Genomic DNA, 27,567 nt, shown 5'->3' with positions numbered 1-27,567 from the left:
AATAAGAGACTCTAATGTGGACTTCAAAGTAATCAGTGTTACCATATTCATGTACATACATATACAGTTATTCTTTACATACAGTATACATAGTGTCTGTGCTACTATAGTATTTTAGAGGATATTCTCAGGAACCAGACTTCCTGGATTTAAGCCCAAGCTCTGCCACATATTAGATGTTTTACCTTGAGCAAATTACCTTTCTGTTCCTCCATTTCTCCACCCATACAGTGGAAATAATAGAAGTAACAATCACTAGGGTTGTGTGAGGATTTAGGGTATATTTAAAATAGATAGAATTATGTCAGGCACAAAATAAGCACAATATAATTTTATGATACTGCTATGCAGAATATGTAACAAATTTTAGAGTAGAATAAGATGCACATATAATATATGAACATATACAATACAATAAAATAAATTTTAGTAGCATAGTAAAGGTGAACAATACCATATATATCATACAATAATTAAAATAAAAATAATAAAAGGGAGATCAGTAGAGTACAGCAAGAAAATCAGGGAGAGGGAGGAGAGGAGAGAAAGGGAAGGTACTGGGGAATAAGATGATCAAATTATGTTACATGCATGCATGAATATGACATAATGAATCCATTATGCATAATTATAATCCGCTAATAAAAAAGAGAAAATGTGTTTCTAACTTCTTTTGTGTTCCACATTAACAGTCTTTATAAATAATTCTTACTATGCCACAAAAAGATGATCACATATTACCTGCTTTCATAGCATTTATATGTGTGAAAAATGCATATGTATGTGAGAGTGTGTGTGTGAGAATGTGTCTGTGTGTGTGTGTGTAAAGAAGAGTTAGACATTCAGATTCAAGTCACATTCTATGAAATGGTTGAACAAACTGTTATATATAGCACATTATAGATAATCAATAAACATTTTACCACCACTTAAATGACACTCTTGTCAGCACCCTTTTAAAGAAATTTGAACAGGAGATTAAAGTGTTATGTAACCAAATGTACTGTTACATACTTTTGTTCTTTAAAAAATCAGCAATTTTAAAACATTTATTATTACAAACAATGATTGAGAACATTTTAAATATTTCCCTCAATTTTGACCTATGAAATAAAATCCACTTGTCATAGTTCTCCTTATTTAAATATCAATTGCTATGCACTTTTATGAAGAGCTTTAATTCAATGAAGTGCAAGTGTTCATTCTGTAAGTTCCATTCCAATTATTCATCAATTAAATTATTCTCTTTTAATAAAAAGGTAGCAAAGGTTTATGAAATATCAGATTTGGGTTTTTCATCAACATAGAAATAATGCTAATCATTATTTCTAGGGAAGCATCTAGGGAAGGTTTCTAAGAAAACCATGGTCAGCTACCATAGTAATTGTCTCCCTGAAATTTATTTTCAGAAAAATCAAAACAAATATTTTAGTATAATAATTTTCTGTTCTCTTAAAAAATGTACTTACTTATGTTTAAAATTTTTATTATTATGCTTCTGTCTCTTTTGAGAAGTTGCTAGAAATGGAGACATCTAATAAGCTCCATGTTTCACTGCAGTTCCAAGTTCCAGATTTTGCTTCTAAATAGTCTGGACCATATTACCACTGACTCCCATTGCTATTGTCCTGATTGGTTCAAAATCTCACTTTCCCTTTGCTGAACCACATACTAATAGATCCCTAATTATCCTACCCACCTCCAATTTCTCCCACACCAGTCCTACCTTACACGTATAGGCAAATTAATTTTCCCATTTCTGAACATGACATTTCTCTGCTCATAAATTTGTATCCATTGTTTTACTAAATAATGTGTGGCTGAATTAATCATTTAGGATTTTTCATAAGATTGCTTGAAAATCATCCCCATCAATCTCACCTTTCTGGAGTTGTTTTTTCATTTACTTATGCTCAAGTCAAATTAAAGTCTATATTATTAACATTGGTATGAAATACACCACTTCAAATTTTATTGTGCATGTGTGTATAGTTTGTTACAAATTCAAATCTTCACGTCTCACACTTCAGACCTGGAACTAGAATCTTGGTTGGGTTCCTACAACATGTAGTTCAAAAAAGTCCTGGATGTCTCTAATACTGATTGTTTGACCAATGCTCTTCCAGAAAATATTCTGTGATGCTGGAATTGCTCTATAGTACTCTCTAGTCAAAAAGGGAACTAGTAGCCATATGTGGCTAGTAAATACTGAAATGTGGTCAGTGTTACTTAAAAACTGAATTCTTAGCTTTAACTAATTTTGATTAAGTCTCAATTAAATTTAAACATTCACATGTAAAGACTACTATATTTAGCAGTACTAATTTGTTAATTCTTCAGTGGTAGATCTTGAAAATACATCCAAGCATTATTAGAAATACAGTAAGCAATCTAAAAACATAAACCTAAAACATGAATGGTTTGGTATTTGACATTTCTTTGTATAAATTTATAGTCAAAGCATACAAATATATTTAAAATTTTGAGGTTGGGGGATACCAGGGATTGATTGAACTCAGGGGCACTTGACCACTGAGCCACATCCCCAGCCCTATTTTGTATTTTATTTAGAGATCGGGTCTCACTGAGTTGCTTAGCGCCTGGCTTTTTGCTGAGGCTGGCTTTGAACACATGATCCTCCTGCCTCAGCCTCCCAAGCCACTAGGATTACAGACATGCACCACTGTGCTTGGTTATTAAAAAAAAATAAATAAAATAAATAACAATTATTGTCAAACTCTTCTCCAGAAAGTTTGTTTTAATTGCAACTCTCATCAACAGTTTGTAAGAAAGTCAACTGGATACTGTATTTCAAAAAATCTTTCTCAGTGTGATAACTCCAAGTAAGTTAATTCATAAAAATTTATTTAAGCAAACATAGGAAGTTGGGTTTTGCATGGTTTATGAACATTGTAGTAGATAGTCTCCAAGAATTGCTTCATTAACTCTTTCCCTCACTGTACAATGATGCCATTACTAAGATCAAAAGTCAGTCTCAATTCCCCCCCTTCCTTAAAAGTAAGCTGGCTTTGTTATTTTTGTTTTTAATTTTTAGCCAAAAGAATGTGTCAGAAGTGATGTTATGACAGACACAGAAAACCAGGGCGTTTCTACTTCCTGTCTCTTGGGAGTTAGCTGCCATAGAAAAAATCTGACCACCCTGGGGTCGAGATACCTTGAGGAAGCCCCATACCAGCTAGATAAATAGAGAGAGATTATGTACAGGAGAATTTAGGAATCAGATATTTACGGGAAGCTCTCTTGGACCATTTAGTTTAGTTCAGCTGCCAATTGAGTTTAACTGAGGAAAAGTCTTCATTTATGCCATGGGTGCCAAAAGAAATCTCTAAGTGAATCCAGTCAGAATTCTTAACTCACAGAATAATAAACAATAATCATTTATGGTTGCATTAAAGCCACTAAGTTTTGGGGATGTTACACAGCAACTGACAGCTGAAAACCATCTACTCTTTCTCCTTTATGATATGCCAATATCATTCTATTTACATTAACTGATTTCAAAACAATGAGTCCTTGGTAATAAATTAAAGTCTATGTGCAATAGGTGAGGCAGATGTTGGGCTCTGAAGTCAGGTAAATTTAGCTCAAATATCTGATTCTCTCTGAACTAGTTTTATCATCATGGTAAGTTTTATTAGTTCAAAGTCTTGGCTTACTTTTTACAAAATGGTAATGGAGTAACATGTTATAAAAATTAAGTTAGACAATACAGATAAAGCTTCTAGAACATAAGCCGAGAGTTCCTGGCTATCACTCCACAAGGATTTTTTTTTTCAATATATGGTCCATTAATAAAATATTTAACAAAATTTTCACTTAAGAAAATTACCCTTTGTTTGTTGTGATCATTTGCTTGTTTCCAGAGTAGAGTTCCTATTTTCTCTTAGGTTCTCTGTCACTCATTCCAGTGCAACTCATGTCTAATCTGTGGTGATTTTAATATCTCTGGAAACATCCTGACCTGTCACTCTCATGAGCATTCCCCCAAAGATCTTATCCTCCACCTTGTTTTAGTCAGACTGCCCACATAATCATACCCAAGCCAATTCATGAACTGACTGTTAATCTTCAATAATCTTGATTTCAATATTCTGTTTTCTGCCCAGTATCTCAAATTTTCCATATTCCCCCTTCGAGTATCCCAAATTTATTCCACCTAAATTTCCACCCTTATATTTACAACCCCTTAATCCTAAACCTGTCACTGACCTCTCATCTCCCTCTTCACCTCTATCATGACCTTGCTCGTCATCTCAACATGGCTAAAATTCAAGGTTTTGTCATTTTATTCATGCCCTTTGTGTGCCGCCTTCTCTTTTCACAAGACCCTAAACACAATGAATTCCAATTTTCCCTTTACTCCTATATCCATAAACATGATGTTAATCTAAAAATATTAATATCTATTCAAAGGATTTTGCTTGAAATCTAAACCCAAGAAACCCAAAAGAGGACCATTTGACTGGTCCATTTACTTCCCATTGTCTAAATTTCTAATCTCCACACTCGACTCTCTTCCCAAACTTCCAAAACATCCTCACTCTTGCTTTGTTTTTCACTGAGGAATTACGAACAAACATAAGAAGTCATCCACTATCTGATCCTGCCTCTCTGTGCTCCTTTCTAAAGCCCACTCTTACAATTTGAAAGAAAAAAACCATCTCTACTAACAAAATTGCTTCATCAATACTCCTTCCTTTCCTTAAATCATTGCTTCCTTCCTACATAATTCTTGTCCACATGCAAATATGCTATTATTTGTCTAGTATCAGAAAATTACATATAATAACCTCTTCATGTTCCCATTCCACCTACAGTTATACTCCCTTTTTCTGCTCTCCTCCATAACAAAATTCTTCTAATGACCTACCTGCCTCCAGTTCTCTCTTACACCCACTCTATTCAGGCTTCTATCCCTACCATTCCATAATAACTACTCTTATGAAGAACATTAGGTTACACCCAGACTCAATTTTTTGTCTTCTTTTAAATTGACTTACCAGCTGATTTGACATAATAGATTACTCTAGATTCCTTAAAATACTTTCTTCAGTTTTCTTATAGTTCAAAAACTCTCCTGATTGACCTGCCAACAAATTGGCTGCTCTTTCTCAGTATTCTCTATTGGTTCCTCTTCATCTCTCAGATGTCACACAATGAAATTTCCCAAGACAAAGGCACTGGCTTTGTTCCTAAATTTATACTCATTTCCTAAGTAAGACCTCTGAATGTGTGGCTCTATATACTGCATGCCAACGGTGCCTGGTGTCACATCCACAGGCCAAATGTCTGAACAAACCCACCTGAATATCTAATAAATGTCTAGATCTAATTGAATTTCAAGTAAAAAGTTCACAATTGAATCTCTAATATCATGTATCAAATTCATTCTACCTACAGTCTTTCCTATAATTAATAGCAATTCTACTCAACTTATTAAGATTAAAAACCCTGACGTCATCTTCAATGTTGACTTTCTTTCGTACTCCACAGATAATCTTTCAGCAAATCTTAAAACATATTCATAATCTGACTTCCTTTCACTTCCTGAAGTACCATCCCTCTATCTAAGCCTCCATCATCTTCCTTCTTATGTTCAAGACATTTGTCAGAACCTCTTGTTAGATCCAACTAAAATGGATACACACAAAACGACCACTGGCCACTCTGGGCACCAGATTCATCTAAAAGATTGTACTAAAGGTAGAACTTATCAGAAGCCATCATTTTTCTTCCATGGGAGCCCTTGCAGTTGGAATGCAGCAGAACACATGGTTACCATGTTTTTAATAGCTGCTCCTGTGCTAGCTCAGGTGTGAAAAAGTAGTAATCATACTGGGTAGGTTGAGAACCCCATGCTCCAAAACAGACAAAAATGTCTTATAACTCTACCATTATTGCTTCTAGGATTCCGTGAGGGACATGTCAATTATGGGAATAATCTAACTCAGGAAAACCTAAAGATTTTTACCAGTGTCTCTAGTTCGATGATACAGTTTACCAACTGGGATCATTTTTGCCATTAGAAATATTGCCAAGGAACATGGTTGTCTTTTCAATTTTATCAGGTTTATGGGGGAATAATTCTAGAAAGTTTCCCAAAGCCCAAATTCTCATATAGAAGATGGAAGGGTTTTGTTTACTCTAGACCCACATTAATTTCCACAATAACATTCTACTGATATCTTTGTGTCTACTTTTCCTCTGTTCAATCTGCTCCAGATGGAGCACCCCTGTTGATTCTGTTAAAATATAGATGAAATCACATGACTCCTCTTAAAACCCTTCAGTGGCTCCCCGTCATTGCCAAGTGTTATTAAAATATAAAGCCCCACAGGACATGGATTTGAACCATCTCTTTGAAATTTTCCAATAGTATCCTCTTCCTTGTTCATTCTGCTCCCACCATGTTAACTTTCTTACTGTTCCTACATCTTCCAAGCATGCATCTGACTTTGGAATATTTAATTATGCCCCTCAGATATACACACACACACTTAATTTCCTTCAATTCTGCTCAAATGAGACCTTCCCAATGCAGACATTTACTTATTTTTGAGGTGCAGCTGATGGAACCCAGGGCCTCATGCATGCTAGGCAAGCACCCTACCACTAAACTGCATTCTGTAACCCCTAAGTCAAAAGGGATTTTCATTCTTGGTTTTCCTTATTTCTCTTAATAACATTTAATATCTTTGTGTATGCATATTTTTATTATTTATTGTCTGTTTTTCCCACATAAGACATGCTTCATAAAGGCAGGATTTTGTAAATTTATTCACTGCTTATCTCCAGGAGCACCAAATATGCAGAAAGTACTCAATAAATATTTATTGAGTGAATTTATTGGATTTAAGGCTTATTCAAATTTAAATATAGTTTATCACAAGCTATCTCTCATTTGAATTCCATTTTAGTGTGACTTACTTTACTACTTACTCATCTTAATAATCATAATTTTCTAAAATTTTGTTAGTAATATAACTGGTGATTTTTCTGAATATTTTAAGAAAGTATGAATGCAATTTAAAATGAAAGAATAAGGAGTCATAAAAATGAAAGAATAAGAATTATTTCCCTAAGCCAATTATAAATTTAAAAGGATCTATTTCCCCATTGTAAAATGCTTATGATTTTTTAGAAGCCAGAAGGACTCAACAAATGTGGGTTGTGTTGTTGGCTCAAAGTTGATCTTACTCTTTAGCCTAGAAATAAACATATCAACATCTAAATGATCTTCCTACAAATAATTTGACAACTCTAACTAGTTTATGAGACATTAAATTTTTTTCTAATTATGTAATAAATCATGGGGATGATATTTTCATTTTCAAGAATGGACAGACACTACTAATGTTTTCTTAATTGTCACTGATGTCTTTAGCCTAATGATTTCATTGCTATTTATTCAATCACTTGTAGTTAGCCATCTGGTAATATGTAATCTGATACTGCCTCCTCACTAGTAGAAATAGTCTTCGGGAGCATAGACTAAATAAAATCTATTGAAGTCAAACAATTTTACAAATCCAGTTTGAAATTATACTTGGTCAAATGCAGATTTTAAAAAAAAAGATTGATTTGAGTTTTATGCGTAAACTTGTCTCAACAAAGTAATTTAAAAATATTTAATGGAACTTTATCAAAGAAAACTATATTTAAAAAGCAGATATTTAAACATATTGCCCATGTCAGAGAAATGTCAAGGAGATAATTTGTTAGCCTGAGAATTTGTTCCTAACTAATATAGATAGTCTAAATGTCTCTACTAATTAATGACTATTAACTAGTTAACTAGAATTTACTAAGTCCCTGTTGTATACTGACTGTTTTTCTACCTTTTGGAAAATAAACATGGTCCATATATAACTAAATCCTGTCTTTGAGATTCTTCAACCAAAATGGTAAATGAATAAAATCCTAGAGAATACTCAGAAATATGCATTTGGTGTCTAATACATGCCAGTATATTTCTAGATTCTTACTATATAAATTAAATAGAATAACTGGAAACATCAAAATACCTCCAATTAAGAAATATTATACATTTCTCTAGAAAATGCAGAGAAAAAAGATCTATCAAATAATGGCTAAGATAAAAATAACTTAAAATATTTAGAAGATATGAATAGTGGAGAAATAATTATACTTGAAATACCTATTAAATTGGCTTTTTTGATTGACAGACAAAATAGCCTTAGCACTTAAATTTCCTAAGATACTTACTTATTAAGGCTACTTTGAAATTTTTTCTCTGATCTTTCTAGCACTTTACAAAGACTAGCTCAACCGTGTCAGGAAAGCAAATCTTTCATAGCAATGAACAAATTCTCACATAACACCTCAGGTAGGTGTGTTAAGCTAGGGACTCTGTATCTAGGACTTGGGGTCCCTGCCCAGTTTTCCCATCTGTGCAATCCTGATGACATTTCTTTCATTAAAAAAAATATATAAATTACTGCCTGCAAAATGCCATCATACTTAATATCATAGTCATGGTTACCAAACGTCATTCCAATTTGTAAGTGGTACAAACATAGATGTCTCATTTTACCTCATCTTGCTGTGAGTTTAGCAGCTGCAATTTCATATGCTTCATATAGGCCATGGTAATTGGCATGTTGTAGTCAATCATGCTGGTCACCAAAGTAGGAGGCTTTCCATTATCTGCAAAGAAACATTTTTAATGGGTAATGAAAGTGATAGTACATTCTACCTGTAACTTCAGAATGATCCAATTTGTCCAAATTAAAATAGGCGTCTAAATACCCAGAGTTTAAAAGCATTAGTAGCATTGTAGATAGAGTCCAGAAAAATAAGTGGTAAGGTTTCACAAAGGTGTATTGACACAAATTAACAATGTGGATAAATCGACTATTTTTCACTACAGGGGAGCTTTTAAGTATCCTGAGTAATAATGAATAAAGTTATTATAGTGATAAAACACAATTGTTTGCATTTTTGTTTTGTTACATAATTACTTCCTATGTCTACTTCTGAGTGCCAAAGGAAATTTGTTTTCTTTCTTTTTCCTTCTTCTTTTTATTTTTTGACCAGGTATCTTCCTACACCTGGGGAAAAACTACCTTAAATGTAATGTATTTCTGAGATTATTTTAATTAGTGAGAGAAATTCATATTTAAGAAAATGACATAGATAATCTAATCAAAAATAAATCACAATTTTATGTAAAATTTTGGTTGAAGGAAGTCCATATTAGTCATGATTTATCAAAATAAGGAATTGATAGACTTAAAAGGACATTGATATAATAAATTTCCTTGCTGAATATATCTAAAATACCATGGAATAATATGATCAATGAAAATTAAAACATTACTATAGGGAAAAATGTTATTTTCTACAGTCGAAATTGTCTTCTAAGAATGGGCACTGAATTACTTTCTAAGTGGATATTCAAAATTCACTGCCTCCTACTTGAATAAATGAGATGATCTGACTTGTTGAACTGTTTCAGTCTCCCTCGTTTTTATGAAATTGTGAGATATAAATTGCCATTATGAATAAAATTACTTTAAATCTCACTATTTGACACTGCGGCTACCTTTATGATCTGTTCCATCTGGGTTTAAATGCATTCTTTTCTGGCACTCTGAGCAGCTCATTAGAAATCGTGTCACCGCTTCTCTTGGTAGGAAGGCATAGCTCTCTGAAATCTGAAATGATTCACAAAATATAGGTGTTACTATATAAGACGACAGCGCATGATTTAACAGAAAAGATCATTGTATTTCCAAATAAGACGCATTATTCCATAATGGCAGGAAGCACAGTGAAAGCATGCACTGCATACCATGCATCATTTCAAGAAATATCTATCCAACTTGATTAGACCTCTCTTCATAGGAGCCAATAGTGCCACGTGAAGAATAAAAAAATCCACCACATCTGGATGGATGTGTATTTTTTTTTCATTTCTTTTAGAGAAAATAATCACAGTATACAGATATTCTAGTGACTTTTCCTTATTATTAAAAATTGCCAACATTGTTTTTTTAAACTTACTGCTAGCAATATGAAAATTTTATCCAATTTCACATATATATTTTAAAATTTAGCCCCAAGTCGAAGCGGTAAATTTTGAATTCTGCATAATGAGCATCTCTTCATTGTAGCTTTGAAAAATATTTTAAGTGAGAATTAAAGGCACATTCAAAGAGAACTCGTATATATATTACTGCAGCGAATCATCCCTTCCACAGAAAATGACACACCTGGAAATGCACTCAGGCAACTATCTCATTTATTTTACATTGATTTTCACATTGATTTTCAGAGAAAGCTTTGCCTCTGTCCATACAAAACTTTTTTTTTAAGAACCATGATCTGGAATCAAGTTAGAGATCAATACTCCTGTTTCAATAATTTTGTAAATATTAACTTTACAACAAGGTATTTATCTCATCAAAGAAAATCATACTTAAAGTAAAATGGATAGATTGTTAAATATCTCTAAATATTTAACAATCTATCCATTTTAAATTTAAATCTGGCACTGACTCATACAGTGCTACTGAGGTTCTTGGAAATTTTTTTTAAAAGTGAAGAAATGTCCTCAAAAAGTAAATGCAACAAATCATTGGGAATATACTTCTAAAAAGTCCACTGACAAATACTGTAATTGAAAGGAAGATGAGCATTCTTTTCAACAATCAAGATCCTGTCTTTTTGAAAGAAACAGTATTTTAAAAAGCACTAAATTATAAAGCCAAATCCTGGAAGATCTCAAGTGCCACTCAAATTTGCCTCAGAACAGCACAATTAAGGTAAAAATGTCAAGTATCCCAAAGAAACTGAAGAAAAATCCACCAGAGATAATCAACCATAGATAAATCATAGATAAGATAATTTCCAAAGTTCATCTTGAAAATTCAATTATTTATAATACCTAAAATTTTCTTGCATTTACTTTTTTTTAATATAAGAATTGCTATTCCAACTTGGATCTGGCTACACTGAGTGATACAAACTTTTAAAAAATTGAGAAAATACTCAATTATCAAAACCATTTAAAAACAAACAGTTGCATTGCTATAGCTGTATTTTTTTTCAAACTGTGTTTCTCACAATGTTATTGTGCAAGTTTATGTCCTTCACTCAAGACACAAAGCATTGCAAGTTAAGAGAAAAATTTGGAACAGAGAAGAAACTATAAAACAGGGAAATTTGTCTCATGCCTGTCTTCTCCAGCCCCAAACATTCTTCTCTAATTTCAACTGTTTTATTTCTGACTATTTTCAATAGAAAGGCCCTCAAACTTTAATCACCTCGTATATAAATATGCAAGTCCTCAGTTCCAAAAATGATAAGAGAATCAACCATTTTCAAAATTAGGATTCTCATTAACTATATGACACTAGTTCTTGATTTGGCTGTGTTTCATTTTGATTTTAGAAGAAAATCCTAAACAATTTATGTGTAGTTAAGAATTCCATTATTTGAGTGCTTATGGATTTTTATCATTTAATCCTCACAACACAGCCCTGCCTGAAGAGATTACCATCATCACTATTATGGTATGTGTTTGACAGATGAGAAAACTGAGCTTCAAGAGGCTTTGTGTATTTTTGCCAATCAAGTGCAAGACAGAACTCACATCTGATAACTTGGTTTCAGAGACTACCCCTTGAACCTATCTCTAGGCTTTATAACAGCTCCTGGTAATAATTATCTTTTAAAAAAATAGAGGTGGTTTCATCCATAAAGAGTTAAGATATTAACCTTACAACATAAGTTAATTATAATTATTCTAAAATGTTTATGACATTCCCTGGTATGAAGATCTTTAAAAGTATAGAAGGCACCATACTGTTTGAGGTGATCCTTCTGAATAGAAGGGGCAGCCAAACACTCTATGCCTTCTCTCAGGTTATAAGTTCCACAAGAAACTTGTCAGACCAACAGTAACATTTCAAAGCTCCACCTGGAAGAAATTAACAGGCCATCTGTCCTGTTCCAGAACAGGCAGAAGAACTAGGGCTAAAATGATGTCTTAGTGTCTATTATAATGAGCAGGAAACTAAATACACAGGATTTCCACTTTCCATGGAATGTATGACAGGAATGTAAATAGCTATTTCTAAAGGAACAAGATTTCTTATTGTTAAGAGAAATTCTCCAGCAGAGAAGCCAATTTGTCCTAATATTTGAAACTAATTCAGGAGCTGAAATAAAGGCATTCCATGACATTGGTGAAATATGAGTAGTATCAATCGCTTTATAAAGCAACCAAACAAAACTAAGCTAACCAAAATATTTAGCAAACAAAATCACACCATTTTGACCTCAGTGCACTATGTGGAGTGGGGTGGGGGCAGCGAGATCAATGTTTCTAAAGAGCATGCCTTTGAGTCAGGCACAGTGGTTCACATCTGCAATTTAAGTGACTCAGGAGGCTGTGGTAGGAGGATAGCAAGTTTGAGGCCAGTCTCAGCAACTTAGCAAGACCCTGTCTCTAAAAAAAAAAAAAAGACTGGGGATTTATCTCAATGATAAAGTGTCCTAGGTTTAATATTCAGTCCCAAAAATACATAAAGAAACGAGTATCATTCATTTGAAAAAGTCACTTGATGCTTTGGTAGAGTGTGTTCCTTTTTAGATACTGAGCTTTACAGCAAAAACAAAATTGAACATAAAATCATTACATCAATTGTTTTTCATCACTCTACCTTTGTTTTTAAAATGAACATAGATAATAAAAATAATACCTTTATTTTATTGGAATAAAAACATGATAATCATAGCTTTTGTCAAATATCACAAACTACACTTACAGAAGAATTTGCCTTTGGGAATCATACTTCTGACATTTTCTCCTGTGAAACCCTAGTCTTTACGGATAAAGAATAAATTACAAACAATCACCGAGTAAAACCTGCTTATCTTCATTTGAGAAAATTTCTATCACAAATCATCTACAGTGTGTGTTATGTTGGATAACACAGTTATAGAAAATTTTATATTTTAAAAATGAATAAAATTAAAAATAGAATTGAAAAGAGCCTATCAATCAAAATGTTATTAAAGGACCTATATGTGCTGACTCATGAGTCATGGTATATCATAATCCAGAAAAAACTCTATCTGAAATGGTCAAACCAATACTCTGGGCAACATCTCCAGTTCATGGGTCCCACTCCCTTTATCTGTAGTACATATTGTGCATCTTTGCATACATTTCAAGAAAGGGATTTAGGGCCTCCCAGAGGCTTGGGAGGCTGAGGCAGGAGTATTGCAAATTCAAAGCCAGACTCAGCATCTTAGGGAGGCCCTACACAACTCAGCGAGATTCTGTCTCTAAATTAAAAAATTAAAAAAGGGCTGAGAATGTAGCTCAGTGGATAAGTGCTCCTGGGTTCAATCTTCAGTACAAAAAAGAAAGAAAAAAGAAAGGGATCTAGGGTTTAAACAAACAAAAGCTCATAACATTGTCCCAGAGTGGAAGTTGAAATGATATCGGATACACAGCCATGGCTTTGGTATTTTTCTAGACATGTTACAAAATTGAAACGCCCAGCCAATGACTTGTGATTTTACTTATGTGGGTTGTTTTTAACAATTCCATGCATACAAAAAGGTGAGCAGAGTACTTCTACAGAGGAAATAATTAAATTGCCAAGGTGTATAGGAACAATCTTGCTCAACTAAACATTTATTCATTCAACAAACACCCGAATGCAATCATCCCTCAATACTGCTGGATATGCTTCTAAGCACTGATGTGCCTGGATATATCAAATTATTATAATCACATATTGGTAATTATTTGACTAGTTTAGAACAATAAATTGTGAAAAATCCTTTGCTGAGGACTCAAAAATTCTTAGGTGAACAGTTCATAAATAACAATAACCAATTAGACAAAAAAGCCAGAAATACTGGCCTGCCCATCCAATTTGCATTCACTATGTTCCTCAAAAATTTGCTTCAGAATTCTTTCAGGAAGAGTTATGCCTATCTGATCTCTAAGTAAGGCACAGAATTCCTGTGCCTTAATGATATTTCTAAAACCAAAACCAGAGTGCTGCTAGATTTGCCTATCAACCCCAAACTCGCCACTCCTATGCCGGTGGAGATGCTGACATTTTGACTGGGTTCCTATCGATACTACAGCACTACCAATTTTACTCCTTACTGCAGAATGTTATTTTGAGTTCATATCGCTGTCAATTTCTTCTTTCCCTTACCTTTTCTCTAGATTGTTTTCCATGTTCAATCTTTCTACTCATTCATCCATATTCCAGTCAGGAATACCTAGAGTTGATTTTTATATCAAATTAAGATGGCTAGATAAAACATAAGGCACCCAATTAAATTTGAAACTCCAAATAATCATACAATATTTAGGTCAAGTTATACTAAAAATCATTGTGTTTTTTTTCTGAAATTCAACTATAACTGACATCCTATATTGTGTTTGTTAAATTTGGTCACCTTAACTAGTATATTTATCTACGACGAAGGACAATACAAGTTTGTGTCTAAAGTTAATTTTAAATTTGGAACTGTTAGGTCAGGAACATCTCAGAGTTTGGCAAGAGAAGAAATGAGAGCTAGGAAAATGGTAGTAATTTTTGGACAGTGCAGGCAATTTCAGATCTCAGTGCCAGTCTCAAGCAATGTTTTCCAACTTTTTAGACCAATAGAACAAGAATACAATTTCCATTGTAAACTAGCACATGCCTATACTCATAAAGTAAAACTGATTTTTAATTTCTAGTCTCTTCTTGATTTTATTTTTTTTTTAAATCAATAAGAGATCATGGACCACTGAACGGACTTCACATCCCACTAATGGGCAATGATATAAAATGAAAAACCACAGGTCTAAAGTAGAGGAACGAGTTCTATCTATCCAAAGATTTCTGTGTGGTGCCCAGAGAAGATGGTTGGTCTGTGGTCAAATTTAAAATGAAAGTTGGCAAATCCAAAGAAAGTCGAAAGCAGACAGGGATATTTTTAGACAGTTCAGGTCAGTTTTTTTTCAGACAGCTCAAAGCAATTTGAAGATTTGAGGCAAATGTTTCAAATGTAGAGTGAAAGAGATGAGAGGGGAATGTGGTGAAAGGGCAGGAAAGCTGTCTCCTCCAGAGACAGGGAAATGGTACAAGTGCAGAACAGAAGGCAAAGGCACAGCTTGGGGAAAAGCACAAAAATTCACTGCATGCTGCAAAGAACCTAGAGGAGGAAACACAGAGGTAGCAGCATCCTAGAGCAGCATCAGATGAGTCTGGTCCCACCCACATCAATACACGTTAGTAAATCAAACTGTAGGCAGAGAAGTTAAATCATAATTAACTTTTACTGAAAATATATTTTTGTTTCATTAATTATGCTTCAAATTTAGACATACTGCTTCTCAAGAAAGAGATTTCTTTAACCTTTTTATAACAATGACCATCTTTAATTTTGAGATTTATTTTACAATAATAAAGGAGTCATCAATTAATTTAATGTGACAATACCAAAAAAGAGTCATATTAACTGGAGGTGTATCACAAAAGCTGTGGGTTCTATTTTGGAGTCACTTCTCATGATAGACTATTTGGCTTCTAAGGAACAGATTGTCATTACAGAGAATTCTTATATTAGATGAAAAAAAATGAGCAGATGGGCACTGGAAAAGATTTTCCTTCATACATGTTTCCTACTAGTAAAATAGGAAGAATCCCTAAATATTACATGTAAATAAAATGACTCAGCAAAGCAAATATTTATAGAATTACTAGCAACATGAAGAACTACATTAATATATACAATTATGCCCATAAAATATAGAAACCTATTTCTCTGGGTTTTTCAAGAAGAGTATGTTTACCATGATACATTCATGTTTCTGTTGGGGCTTAGGGGAGAAGGACAAGACAAGCAGGTCACCCTCTTAATCCAGTGTTGATTGGCACATTCAAGCCTCGTGTTGCAACTGTCTCTGTTAGTTTACTTTTATTATACACTGCTAATCTGTGGAGAGCCAATATTTTTTTTTTTGAGCACATAGCTAAGAAATAATTGCTGCAGACACTCAAAGCAGGCAAAAATTAGCCATTTAGTAGAATGGTGGAAAAAAGGAAGAAATTTAGATTTAACTCTGTAAAGAGTTTAGTTAAAGTTTTATAGTCTTCATATACTTACGCAAGCCAGGGGCTGTCTGTGAGATGGTAAGGCATCATGGATGCAGAATTCATTGTCTGAATTCTTGAATTGCTCAATAAACTGACCAATAAGGAAAGCATATTTTTTGGAAATACTAAGTATAGAACTTGCCCCAGAGTTTCCTTGAGAAAATATCTCATCATTGGTGGTGAAATTCGGCAAATAGAGACCAGAGATATTTTTTGGTTATCACAATAGTTGATGATTGTATTGCTGGAATTTAATCCTCAAAGGTTAGAGATATGAAGTGGCCTTGCAGTATCTGAAGAAATACCACCTGTCTGTCCCTGAACCCTATGATGCCCTCTTGGGAAATCTTGATTTAGACTATAGTGATAATTATACAACTAATTGATATATCTGAAAAAGGATATCATATTTACATGATGTGGGGCTTAGGGGAGAAGAATTCAGAATTCTAAATTCTCAGAAGTGGCAACAACAACAAGATCTCAGTTTTGTTCAGCAGTCAACTTTTCCAATTACTATGGCTTAAGGAGAAGAGCCATGATCAAATACAGATGTGGGATATGCTGGCTGTGATGAAAAATTCCCAGAAAACTGAAGGCAAAAAGCAGGATGAGAAGTAGTAAAGATAAATGCATAAAAATAGCTAAAATACAGTTTCTTTTTTTTTTCAATCGTGAAATGACTAAAACTGCTGCTTATGAAGCCAGTGAGTAATATGTTTGGTTCTGAGAAAGTCACAAATGAAGACATGAATATGTGATGTCTACAGGTCACCGAGGAGCACAGTTGACCCATTAAAAAAAAGTGGATTTTTTTATTATATATTTGAATTCTATAAAAAAACAATCTATAATGTCTGTTACCCAACAGACAACTCCATATATTTAAAAATTCTCTATAAAGCTAAATATAAACTACAGCATATGAGGCAATTTTTAAGTTAAAAACCTTTGCATGTTATTTATGATCTTCAAAATGGCCCTAAAAAGTATTTTTAAAAATTATTTTTAGTTGTTGATGGACCTTTATTTTATTTATTTATATGTGCTGCTGAGAATCAAGCCCAGTGCCTCACACATGCTCGGCAAGTGCTCTACCACTGATATACAACCCAAGCCCCCTAAAAGGTATTAATATTCCAAAATGAAACACATAGAAATTGTCCTATCAGGATTTAAACATAGATCTAGGTGACATTAAAGCTGGTACCATTCACTTTCTACAACCTCACTTTAGTTTCCGATTCCTATGTCCCCTTCCTACTACTATTCCTATGTGTGCACATATGCATACGATTTAGGAAATTCGGGAGACTATTTATTATACCATCATAGTACCCAGGAAAACAAGCCTCTAGATGTGAATGAGAATCATCACCTCCTGGTATTAATTGTTGAGTACTTTTAAAGCTGCATTATCTAACTTTCACCACTAGGGTGCACTGAAGTAGCAATTTCCTAGGCTGACATAAAGAGTTAATGAAGTTTCTCCCAAAGGTTAATTCCCTTTTCAGAAATATTTGCTGGGACAATATTCATTAATAAGGAAATTATTGATGAAAGTGCATGGACTATTAGTTCATGATAATCTGGTTTGGATGAGCTCTTACATCTTTTGATTGCCTCCACTAATAAGAAGACAGCTTCTGAATATACAGGATTTGCACTACTACCCTGACTACCTGGGTCAACTCCAACTATATGAAAAGCAAATCAATCATGAAAAGTGGCAGTGAACCACACTATTCTTCTGTTTACGATTGCTATTTAATAACTTTAGTTACCATGCCACTGATTTTTTTTAGCTTTTTCCATCTGAGATATTTTACAAAAATCAGTAGTTTAGATAATATTGTTAGTTATACACAGAGAGTAATGCTGTTGTAACATAAAAATGAAATTTAGCATTATTAGTACTACATATAAATTGAATAACTTTTCAACATTTAGAAATTACCTACATAAAACCTGTGCTTGTGTGTGTGTGTATGTGTGTGCATATACATGTGCGTCTCTGTGTAACTGACATAAATAAATGAATGTGTGGTAAAGTGAGTAATGTGTTTATATCCTAGCTCAAAGGTAATGCCATTATTTAATGATGCATCAAAATTTCCCTTAAAATCAAACAGGAAAAACAGTTTTCCCTGTGCTTAAAATATATTATGTATATTTGTGTGTATATATATGTATGTATATCTCTGTGTGTGTACATATTTTTATTTACTTATTTATTAACTTCATACAGAGCCTCCAAATTTGAATAAATCCAGGGTCATTATTTGTTGCAAATTTGAATTGTGCATTGTATAGTGTTTACAGCCATGGGCCACAGCTCTGAACTTATTTCTTATTACTGCTTTTGGTAACATATTTATACTATTTAGTTGGAGTCAAAAAGGCAAAGATTTCACAGAGACAAAAGCAGTTCATTCTTTCAACAAGTTATTTATTGAGCATCTACTATGAACCAGGACTTTCACTAAGTTGTGCTTGAAAGCAGTTTGAGAAACAGGTTTTCCCACTGTGAAGGATGATAAAAATTTTAAAAAGTCTACTCTAGGCATTAAAAAAAGAAAGAAAGAAAATAACTGTTACAAGTTGGATATATGGTTTCCTTCAAAACCTCCCATGTCAGACAATGAAAGAATGTTCAAAGGAGAAAAGATCAGATTATAAATTATAACATAATCAGTGGATTAATCAACTGATATGAATTAACTGGGTGGTCATTATAGGCAGGTAAGGTGTGACTGGAGGAGAGAGGTCACTGGGATATGTCTTTGGGGTTAATATTTAGTCCTGGTGAGCAAAGCCCTCTCTCTGCTTCCTGACAGCATGTCCTGAGCTGTTTTCTTCCGCCAGGATGTTCTGCCTCACTGAGGCCCAGAGCAATGGACTCCATTGACCATAAACTAAACCTCTAAAGCCATGAGACAATCCTTCCCTCCTTTCAGGTGTTCTTGTCAGGTCTTTTGTTCACAGCAAGGAGTAACTGGCTATAACTTCAAAAAATTTCCTGTAAAATATCTACAATTGAATAATATTTTATTGAGAAACTATCCAAGAAAAACTAGCTATAAAATGCATTTCAGATCACTCATTTATTATATAATGGTGTCAATCACTAATTAGTTCAATAATGAAGAATCTTTACCAAATTAAAAAAATGTTTGAATTTGGGATAGCTCTCTGTAAGTATGTCCCTGTCTCTGTTAGATACCCACAGTGGTTGTCTACTTCTAGCACTTAGGTTTGTAACAATGAAATGAAATAAATAATGTCCTCTATATAAAAAGGCAGGGACCTATATTTGTTGTATTAGTTTGCTTTGATTTTCTTTTTACATTTCAACAAAGAAGCTTACAGGTGGCCTACAGACATGAAGTTCTGAACCTCAGAAAATATTTTCTTCACCCCTGTGCTTCAGAAACAGGCTGTCCTTACACTTGGATCTATGACAGGAGAGGGAGGAATTCAAAATACTAAAAGGAAAGAAGAAGGGGCTCAAACACACAGTATTTTATATTCTATTAGTTAACCATGCCTAATAGTGCTTTTTCTGAAAAGCATTTAATTTTGTGGATTTTTAACTAATATTTTCTCTTTATTTCTAAATAAAATGCTCTAATCTTTTTAAAAATATTTCTTTTACTTTTTTGAAAATGAAGATTTCCAAAGTAGATTATCGAGACTTTTCATCCTCATTTTGATGGTACAGTTCTCAACTTCTAACCATCAAAAGTCCTAGTGATGCCACACTAGGACTTTTTTAAAAATCAGCAGATCTTCTGATACTTGGCAGGTCAGTAGATTTATCTATACCATGTCTCACATTTCTATGTTGAATCACTCTTAACTCAGCTAGAGGTGAGAGACAGAAGAAATGTGACGATATAAAGTGTCGATTTCTAACAGCCTAATTTATTCTCTGTTTTCTCTTGCCCAAGGATATCTGAATTTTATATAAAGATGTATGGGACAATGCTCACACCCAAATATACTCTAAGAGTAAGGCTTGAGTCACTGTGATAGGAAGGGAAATATGTTGGGGACCCAAGTCTTCCTGGCAACAACCACAGAAGTCTGTAGATAACGGTGTAATTCAACAGTGAAAGATCCAAAAAACTCTATAAAACCTTGTCTCAGACTGTAGGATTATAGACCAGCAACACTGATGTTCCCATCATCATCATCTATGTTTACAACAAAGTTACAGAAGAAAAACATTAAATAATCAGAAAGGATCTGTAGCATCATCATATTCAGGTCAAGAGCAAATGCAACTGAATCTTGTACGTCTGTCACACCTGCTGCACTGCAGCTTAAAGGTTGAAGGAGCTGCCCACTGATAATTTGGGTAGGTTGCCACACACTTATTTTGCAAAAATACAGAGGAGTAAAAAAATATGCTGTCATTTGATTATGACTTTTATGGTCTTCTTTCTTTAGTTACTATTTTAAAATCATAGAAATATGAAGGCAAATGACAACAGATCATTTTTATTACTGTGATTATCATTATTATAGCTCTCTAGATAATAATGGAACAAAAATCTTCAATCTCTGTGCTATGCTTAATAGCCAATCTGTTTTGATAAGACCTGGACGAATTCCCCATATTTTAGCATTTCTTGTGATGACCAATTTGCTCACTTTGACGACTCTTTTTCTTTTGTCCCTACGGACAGTAATGCCCCATGCATACTATTATCACTGCTTTAATTCCATGGGACACTGCTGAAAACTGAAATATAGCTCCTTTATTTCATATATGAGAAAACTGTGACCTAAGCCAAAAAAGAGATTAAATAATTATTCAGAACTCTTAAATTTTAGTCTAGTGCTATTTTTTCAACCACAGTGGCTGTAAATTTGGCTTACTGGTTTCATCATTAGTTGATAAGAATTTTGGTATGTTTTATATAACAAGCTAGTAGAATCTAACGTAAATTAAAACATCCTATTCAGGGCTGGGGATGTGGCTCAAGCGGTAGCGCGCTCGCCTGGCATGCATGCGGCCAGGGTTCGATCCTCAGCACCACATACAAACAAAGATGTTGTGTCCTCCGAAAACTAAAAGATAAATATTAAAAAATTATCTCTCTGTCTCTCTCTCTTAAAAAAACATCCTATTTCGCAGTATCAAGATGCTGAACCAATAGGTGTTTATTAAGTGAACAAGACAAAAATAATATGAACTAAAGTTTTAAGGTTGAGTGTTCTGAATATAATAAAAATTTTCCCTATTAATTTTTGGAGTATGACTAAAGAAATTGAAAATTTTTTTACAGTGTATTTCTGGGAAGGAATATTCCCTTTATGTTGAGAGCAAACTCTTTAAAGAGATGCTTTTCATAAAATTAAATTGACAATTTTCAAAAAAAAAAAACAATTTAATTAAAAATGTTAACTTCCAAAATCTGAAAACTTGTGAATTAATTTAAAAGACTTAAACTTTGAGAAAAGTAAATAAAATAATTGAAATTCTTGTAAACTTCATCTGGCAAGAAAGCTATGATCTCTATGATAGAAGTCTACCTGGAACTCGAGTAGTAATTAAATAGAGGAGGAGAAATAATATCAGCAGCAAGTTCACCATATGCCAAGCACTTTATGCATATTAACACATTCATTTCACCACATCATGTATATCATTATCCTCTCCTAAAGGCAAAAAGTAAATAATTTGCCGAAAGTGGCACAGATAGGAAATGAGTGCTAGATTTGAAATTTAAAGCTATGTTTATCTGGCTGCCAGCCTATTTTCTTTTAGCTATAGCATATGCTCTCCACTCTGAATTAAATAAATGTAATTATTGGCAGCTATATATATATATGAGTAATACATGTAAGTTTATGATATCACACTGCAAATTGTGTATGTGTGTGTACACATGTATATGCAGACTGTTCTCTCTATTGATACGGCTGACTTTCCCCTTAGTTCTTGGATTTCCACCAGTTAAACTTATTTTACATGTAGCAAGAAAGAGTTTTTAAACTTAATCCTTTAATTTGACCCTGAAAGGGCAGCTGTGCTTCACCTCTGATTAAATACAAGTAATAAAAGATAGCTCAAGAACAGTGATGTGTTCACTGAAGGTGGAGTTCAGGCAGAAGTTGAGAAGAGTTAGGAACTGGAAGACAAGACAAAATCCTGAATTAATTTTATGATACTACATCATTAATTCTTAAGTCACTGTCCAAATTGCTAAACACACCTGCTGTTCATTTTGGAACAGTGATGTATTTTAAATTCAAACATAATAAGTGATGGTCCACATCTCTTCTCCATTCTACTAATATAGATAACAATGAATTAACCATAGTTAAATATATTACAGGAAACACACTCTGCACTACTATCAGTTTCTAGAACACAGATACAAATTCAGACAAAAAAATCTACAAAACACTAGAATTCAATAATTAAAAATAATTATGATAGCCTTTACATATTCCTAAAATGTGTCATTTTATGTGGATTTTTCTAGAGCTCGTGAATAATAGAACATATACCCTCCAATTTTATCTAAAGTTCAGGCCAGATTTTGCAATAATTTGTAAGTTGTATAATACCTAGATATTTCAAGGAATGATATACTGCAGATAGGAAAACCAAATAGCATTCAAAAGTTAATCCAATATTAAAAGACCATCAATTCCTGCAGAGTGAAAACATAGAAAGAAGATTTGCAAAAAAGGCAAAGTAAATAAAATGACCACTAAATCTATTGATAATATTGTTAAGACAATATGAAACGCTTTAATGATTAGTTGTATAAGTATGGTTTCTTGGCCATGTAGGAAAAGGAAGAAAAAGAAGGTCAATAAACATAATCATGCATGCTATATGAGCCAATGTGTTAGAACTAAGGAAAAAATCCTAAACTGAATGGGAACCATTATAATTGCAATAGGTTATATAGCTAAGCCTACCAATGACTAGCCAATTCCAGCATTACTGTTGAGAGCTAAACTCTGACCCAACAGGCTATGGCTCTAATAGCACTGAACCATTCCATTTCAAATTGTGTTTTAGTTTTATGCCCCATTAATTGAACATTTATATTAATTTTTTACATTAGACTCAATTCACTGTTGAGTCATGTGCACAGTTTTGCTGGCTCTGTAGCAATTCTCTTTTTTTTCCTACAATAAATTATTACTCCATAAAATGGAAATGTTCCCTAATTAGAATTTAATTGAGATATACCAGCAGAAAAAAAAAGTTTAGGCCAAAAGAAACTTCCTGCTATTAGGACAAGGTGATAAATCTTTAAATATGGAAATAAAAAATAAATAAACTTGGGAAAGAAGGATCTTCAAATAGAACATTCTCAAGAGAGGTTGGATGATATTTCAGGTACTGCTTTTGCTTTCAAAGATGGCATTCCAACCCAAAAGGCAGAAAACATCTTAATAATGTTAATACAAAGTGTATGTGTTGGAAACACACTTGCAGATTTATTCAAAGTAGTCAGCAGGTGTATGGCAGGCATAATGACAATGGACCAGATTCTACATTCATTTAAGAAAGTACAGGGTGAGGCTTTAGGTATGAGGTATTGACTCATGCTTCCAATTTAATTAAAGGTCTCTAATGAATTCATTTTAAAGATTAAATTATTTTAAATTGCTTTTGGCACCTAAACAGATATGGCTGCCACTCTACTAATGATGAAGTTACTTGTATATTGTTCAGGATTTTATTTTTGCTAATTTTTTATTTCATTTAAAACTGAACTTACACATTCCTATCTCACAGAGTCTTACCAAGTTCAGGTATCTGTTTCATGAAAATGTATTATCAGAAGAGTGCACAGTTAGTGATATTAGTAGATCAATATGTAATCTTTTCCCTATTACTGTCCAGAGGAACAACTCTGGCTTAGGAGACAGGCAAAATGAGTGTGCTCAGTAATATTAGTCTACATAAAAATATCTCAAGAAGCTAGGTCATTATCATTAGTCATGATAAGAACTAAGAAGGTCTCCTTGGATGTATAAGTCAAAAGAAAGTTTATGTGGCAGAATTATGTAAGGAAACTTACAGTTGTGCCTGCCCACAAACCATGCAATTTGGAAACAGCCAAGAAACAAAACCATAGAAAAGGAGGAATAAATACAACATGTATTAGGGGTTATTATGCAACTACAAAGATTCAATATGACCCTGGCAATATAGCAAAAAATAGTTATGGAAAAAGAAGCTATTTCTTATGCTCAGTAGCTAATTTTCAAACATATGTACCTGTATTTGAAACTTTGAGCATTTCACACATTTTTCTGTATCTGAAAAAAAAATGGATCCAGACTGATATTGTGTATCAATATAGCTGAAAACAGTTAATATAAAGGTAGCCAAAAGCAGAGTTCAATAAGAATTCAAAAAGAGGATATTAATTTGTTTGCTGATAAAGTACTTCTAATGTACACTTTGCTCATATTGGAAAAGAATAATTTACTGTTCAATTTTGCTAGAAAAGTTGAAATATCTCCAGAAACATGATTTCACAAAGTTTTTAATTAAATAAGAAGCTAGATTAAAATGTCTAGATAAAATTGTAGGTATAATTATAAACTTTAAAAATAATATATAACTCCATTTGACAACAAATACATTTCAATATACAACAGTTAATTAAATCTCCTTTTCAAATACTTTACAATTAAAACATTATTTTTTCCATTTAAAAATGTTCTAAAGGGCATTAGACTTATGAAAAGACCCATATTTTAAAATAGTTCATTCTGGAAAATTAAGAAATACATATCCTTCAGGACAAATGTATTTAATATAAGGGGACATAAGAAAGTACATAGGATTTTTTGTCCATAAACTACAAGGGTAAAATAAGAAATATTCAAATATATTAATAGGACTTTATGGGAAGAAATGTTAAAACAGTAAAGGCAGCAGTCCTATAATTCACATAATATGATACACAATTTGTAATACAAATATATCTTCCCATTTGTGGCATTTGACAGGAACTACCATACTTTATAAATATTTGTGTATATATTTACATATATATTTAAAATAAAACAATATGAGAATTCTAGAGACAGGTTTAAATTATATGCAATTGACTTGTAAAAATATGACCAAAACAGAATCAGTAATAATTATAATCTTAAGTGCTGGGTGTAACCATGATATGGTCTAATTTATGTTGTAGAATATTTATAATTATTTCAAATTTATTAAGCAAACATAATAACAAATTTCAAAATGCATGCTTTCCTCCTTTCTTTTCTTCTTCTTTTTTTTTACTTACTGCTTTGTAAGTTCTCTTCTGTCCAGCATGTTTTCGAATTTGTTCTCCATTTGGCCCTGTTTCCACATGCATCGAATAGATAATATCAAAGAAATCTTCAACCACAGCTACTCGCCGCAAAGACAGCTTCTCATCTACGCCAACTCCATCCTAGAAACAAAACAAAACAAAAACCCCACAAGATCAGTATAGTCATTTGCATTTAACACATGAAATTGATTAAGACAAAATATTTTGATACTCTGAAATGAATCATCTACATAGAAAACTTGAAAAATTCATAAATGAATATCCTACCATTTTATGCATTACTTACATACAGGACTGTAAGAAATGGAAGAAAGGCATACTTAATATTATGTAAATCATGCCTATCCACAATTTCCATCTTTTGGGTTTTTATTTGTAATCATCAGTATAAGTTTTTAATGCTATTTTAAAATACATTTTAATGCCTAGTAATTTTTATTGCAATAATTTCATTCTGGATATGGCTTGATTCATTAAACCAATGTTTGAGTTACTGAGTCCTGGGAGTTGTAATTAGAAAAATTAAAGAGATAATACTGAGTCTCTTTCCTCAAACATCATCTAATCCAGAAAAGGAAATACATATATTATCAAGGTTAACCTCAAGGACAAGGTGTTAAAAGTTAATTCTGTGAGTCCTAGAAATCACCTATGTGTGAACTGTGGATCTTGATTACTTAAACTTCAAATCACTTAATTTCTTTAAATTTTGTTTTCACGGATGCCAAATGATGATAGTGGAGCCCACTTCACAGAATCATCGTAAAAATTAAATGAAATAATGTATGTAAGGGATGTAACCCAACGTTTAGCATATACTGAAGACTCAGTAAACGGTGGACCTTGTCATTTTTATGACTACTTAAATATAAACAAACTACTATAGGAGTTCAGAGGATGAAGACATCACCTGCTAAGGTAGCTTCTTGGAAGAAATATAATTTGACATCAGGAAGAAGTTGAATCAGGGCAAGTCATGGCAATGGGAAGTACAGTCTAGATCCAAGAGTTCACACAGATGATAGAGAAGAATTAGAAGTTAGGATGGAGATAATGAAAAAGGCTAATCTTACATGCTTACAGAATGAAAGGGCTTCCTACTTGTGAAGTCCCTCTCTCCCTCAAAACACTCTCTCTCTCTCTCTCTCTCTCTCTCACACACACACACACACACACACACTAACCTGAAGTAACACTATGCATCCATTCATACTGATAAACAGCACAAGCCAGTAAGTAAAATCATTACACACTATATAGCCAAATGGCAAGAGTCTCTTTCAAAAGTAACCCCAGCAGGCTGAATTTACTGCAAAACTGAAAGCGAACCATGAAGCACTTTCTGCTTTCTGTTGATTTGATTTTTCTCTTTCTTTCTTTCCTTCCCTCTTCCCTCTTCCCTCCCGGGCCCTGTTTCTTAATTGCATTAGGCCTTGTAGGTAGCAGTGACTAAAGAAGCACATTGCAATAACTAGATATATGAAATTGCATGTTAAGCCAAACAGCCAGGCCTCTCACCTCTGTTCACTCTTTAGTATTCCCTTCACAAATTATCTCAGATGCATATAGTTCATGATTTGGTTTCAGACTTTCCACATCTCTTCTGTGACATCTTGAGGTCTCTCTTTTATAACTGGGCCCCCTGGATATTACCTCACTGCCTTGTGAAACAAGACCAGTAGATTCTGGGAGTCCAGAGAAGCTGCATGAAGCATGCCAGTGTCCAGCCTGGAAAATTGCTAGAGCTTAGAGGGCAGTGTCCAGGAAAGCATGATTCCAGATGCCTCTTCCTGGCCTGTATTTTCAGAGAGATTTTTTTTTAGGCCAGAGACCCAAATTCTAACTTTTTCCATCAATAAAACTGTTGGGCATGGTGGCGCATGCCCGTAATCCCAGCAGCTCAGGAGGCTGAGGCAGGAGGATCTCGAGTTCAAAATCGGCCACAGCAAAAGTAAGGCACTAAGCAACTCAGTGAGACCTTGTCTCTAAATAAAATACAAAAGAGGGCTGGGGACATGGCTCAGTGGTCGAGTGCTCCTGAGTTCAATCCAGAGAATCAAAAAAAAAAAAAAAAAAAAAAAAAAAAA

General features: G+C 33.4%; 1 protein-coding gene across 6 annotated transcripts in view; it reads right to left on the bottom strand.

The window, feature by feature from the left end:
* The window catches only part of Nol4 (nucleolar protein 4), a 302,493-nt gene that overhangs the window by 204,625 nt on the left and 70,301 nt on the right, over positions 1–27,567 (bottom strand). For 4 of the 6 annotated variants that reach the window (XM_015482245.2, XM_015482246.2, XM_015482247.2 and 1 more), the window contains exons 2-4: positions 25,451–25,600; positions 9,587–9,698; positions 8,576–8,688 (exon numbers count right to left, since the gene is read on the bottom strand). In XM_015482245.2, coding sequence (XP_015337731.1) covers positions 8,576–8,688; positions 9,587–9,698; positions 25,451–25,600 — 375 coding nt within the window. Of the gene's footprint in view, positions 1–8,575; positions 8,689–9,586; positions 9,699–24,420; positions 24,484–25,450; positions 25,601–27,567 lie in introns of those variants that run through there. The other 2 variants (XM_048806380.1, XM_048806376.1) reach the window with 2 other exon arrangements.

Source organism: Marmota marmota, unplaced genomic scaffold (assembly GCF_001458135.2).
Source record: "Marmota marmota marmota unplaced genomic scaffold, marMar, whole genome shotgun sequence".
In the NCBI taxonomy this organism is placed as follows: Eukaryota; Metazoa; Chordata; class Mammalia; order Rodentia; family Sciuridae; genus Marmota; species Marmota marmota.
Note: the sequence above shows the minus strand (reverse complement) of the source record. Positions and strands in the feature narration are given on the sequence as shown.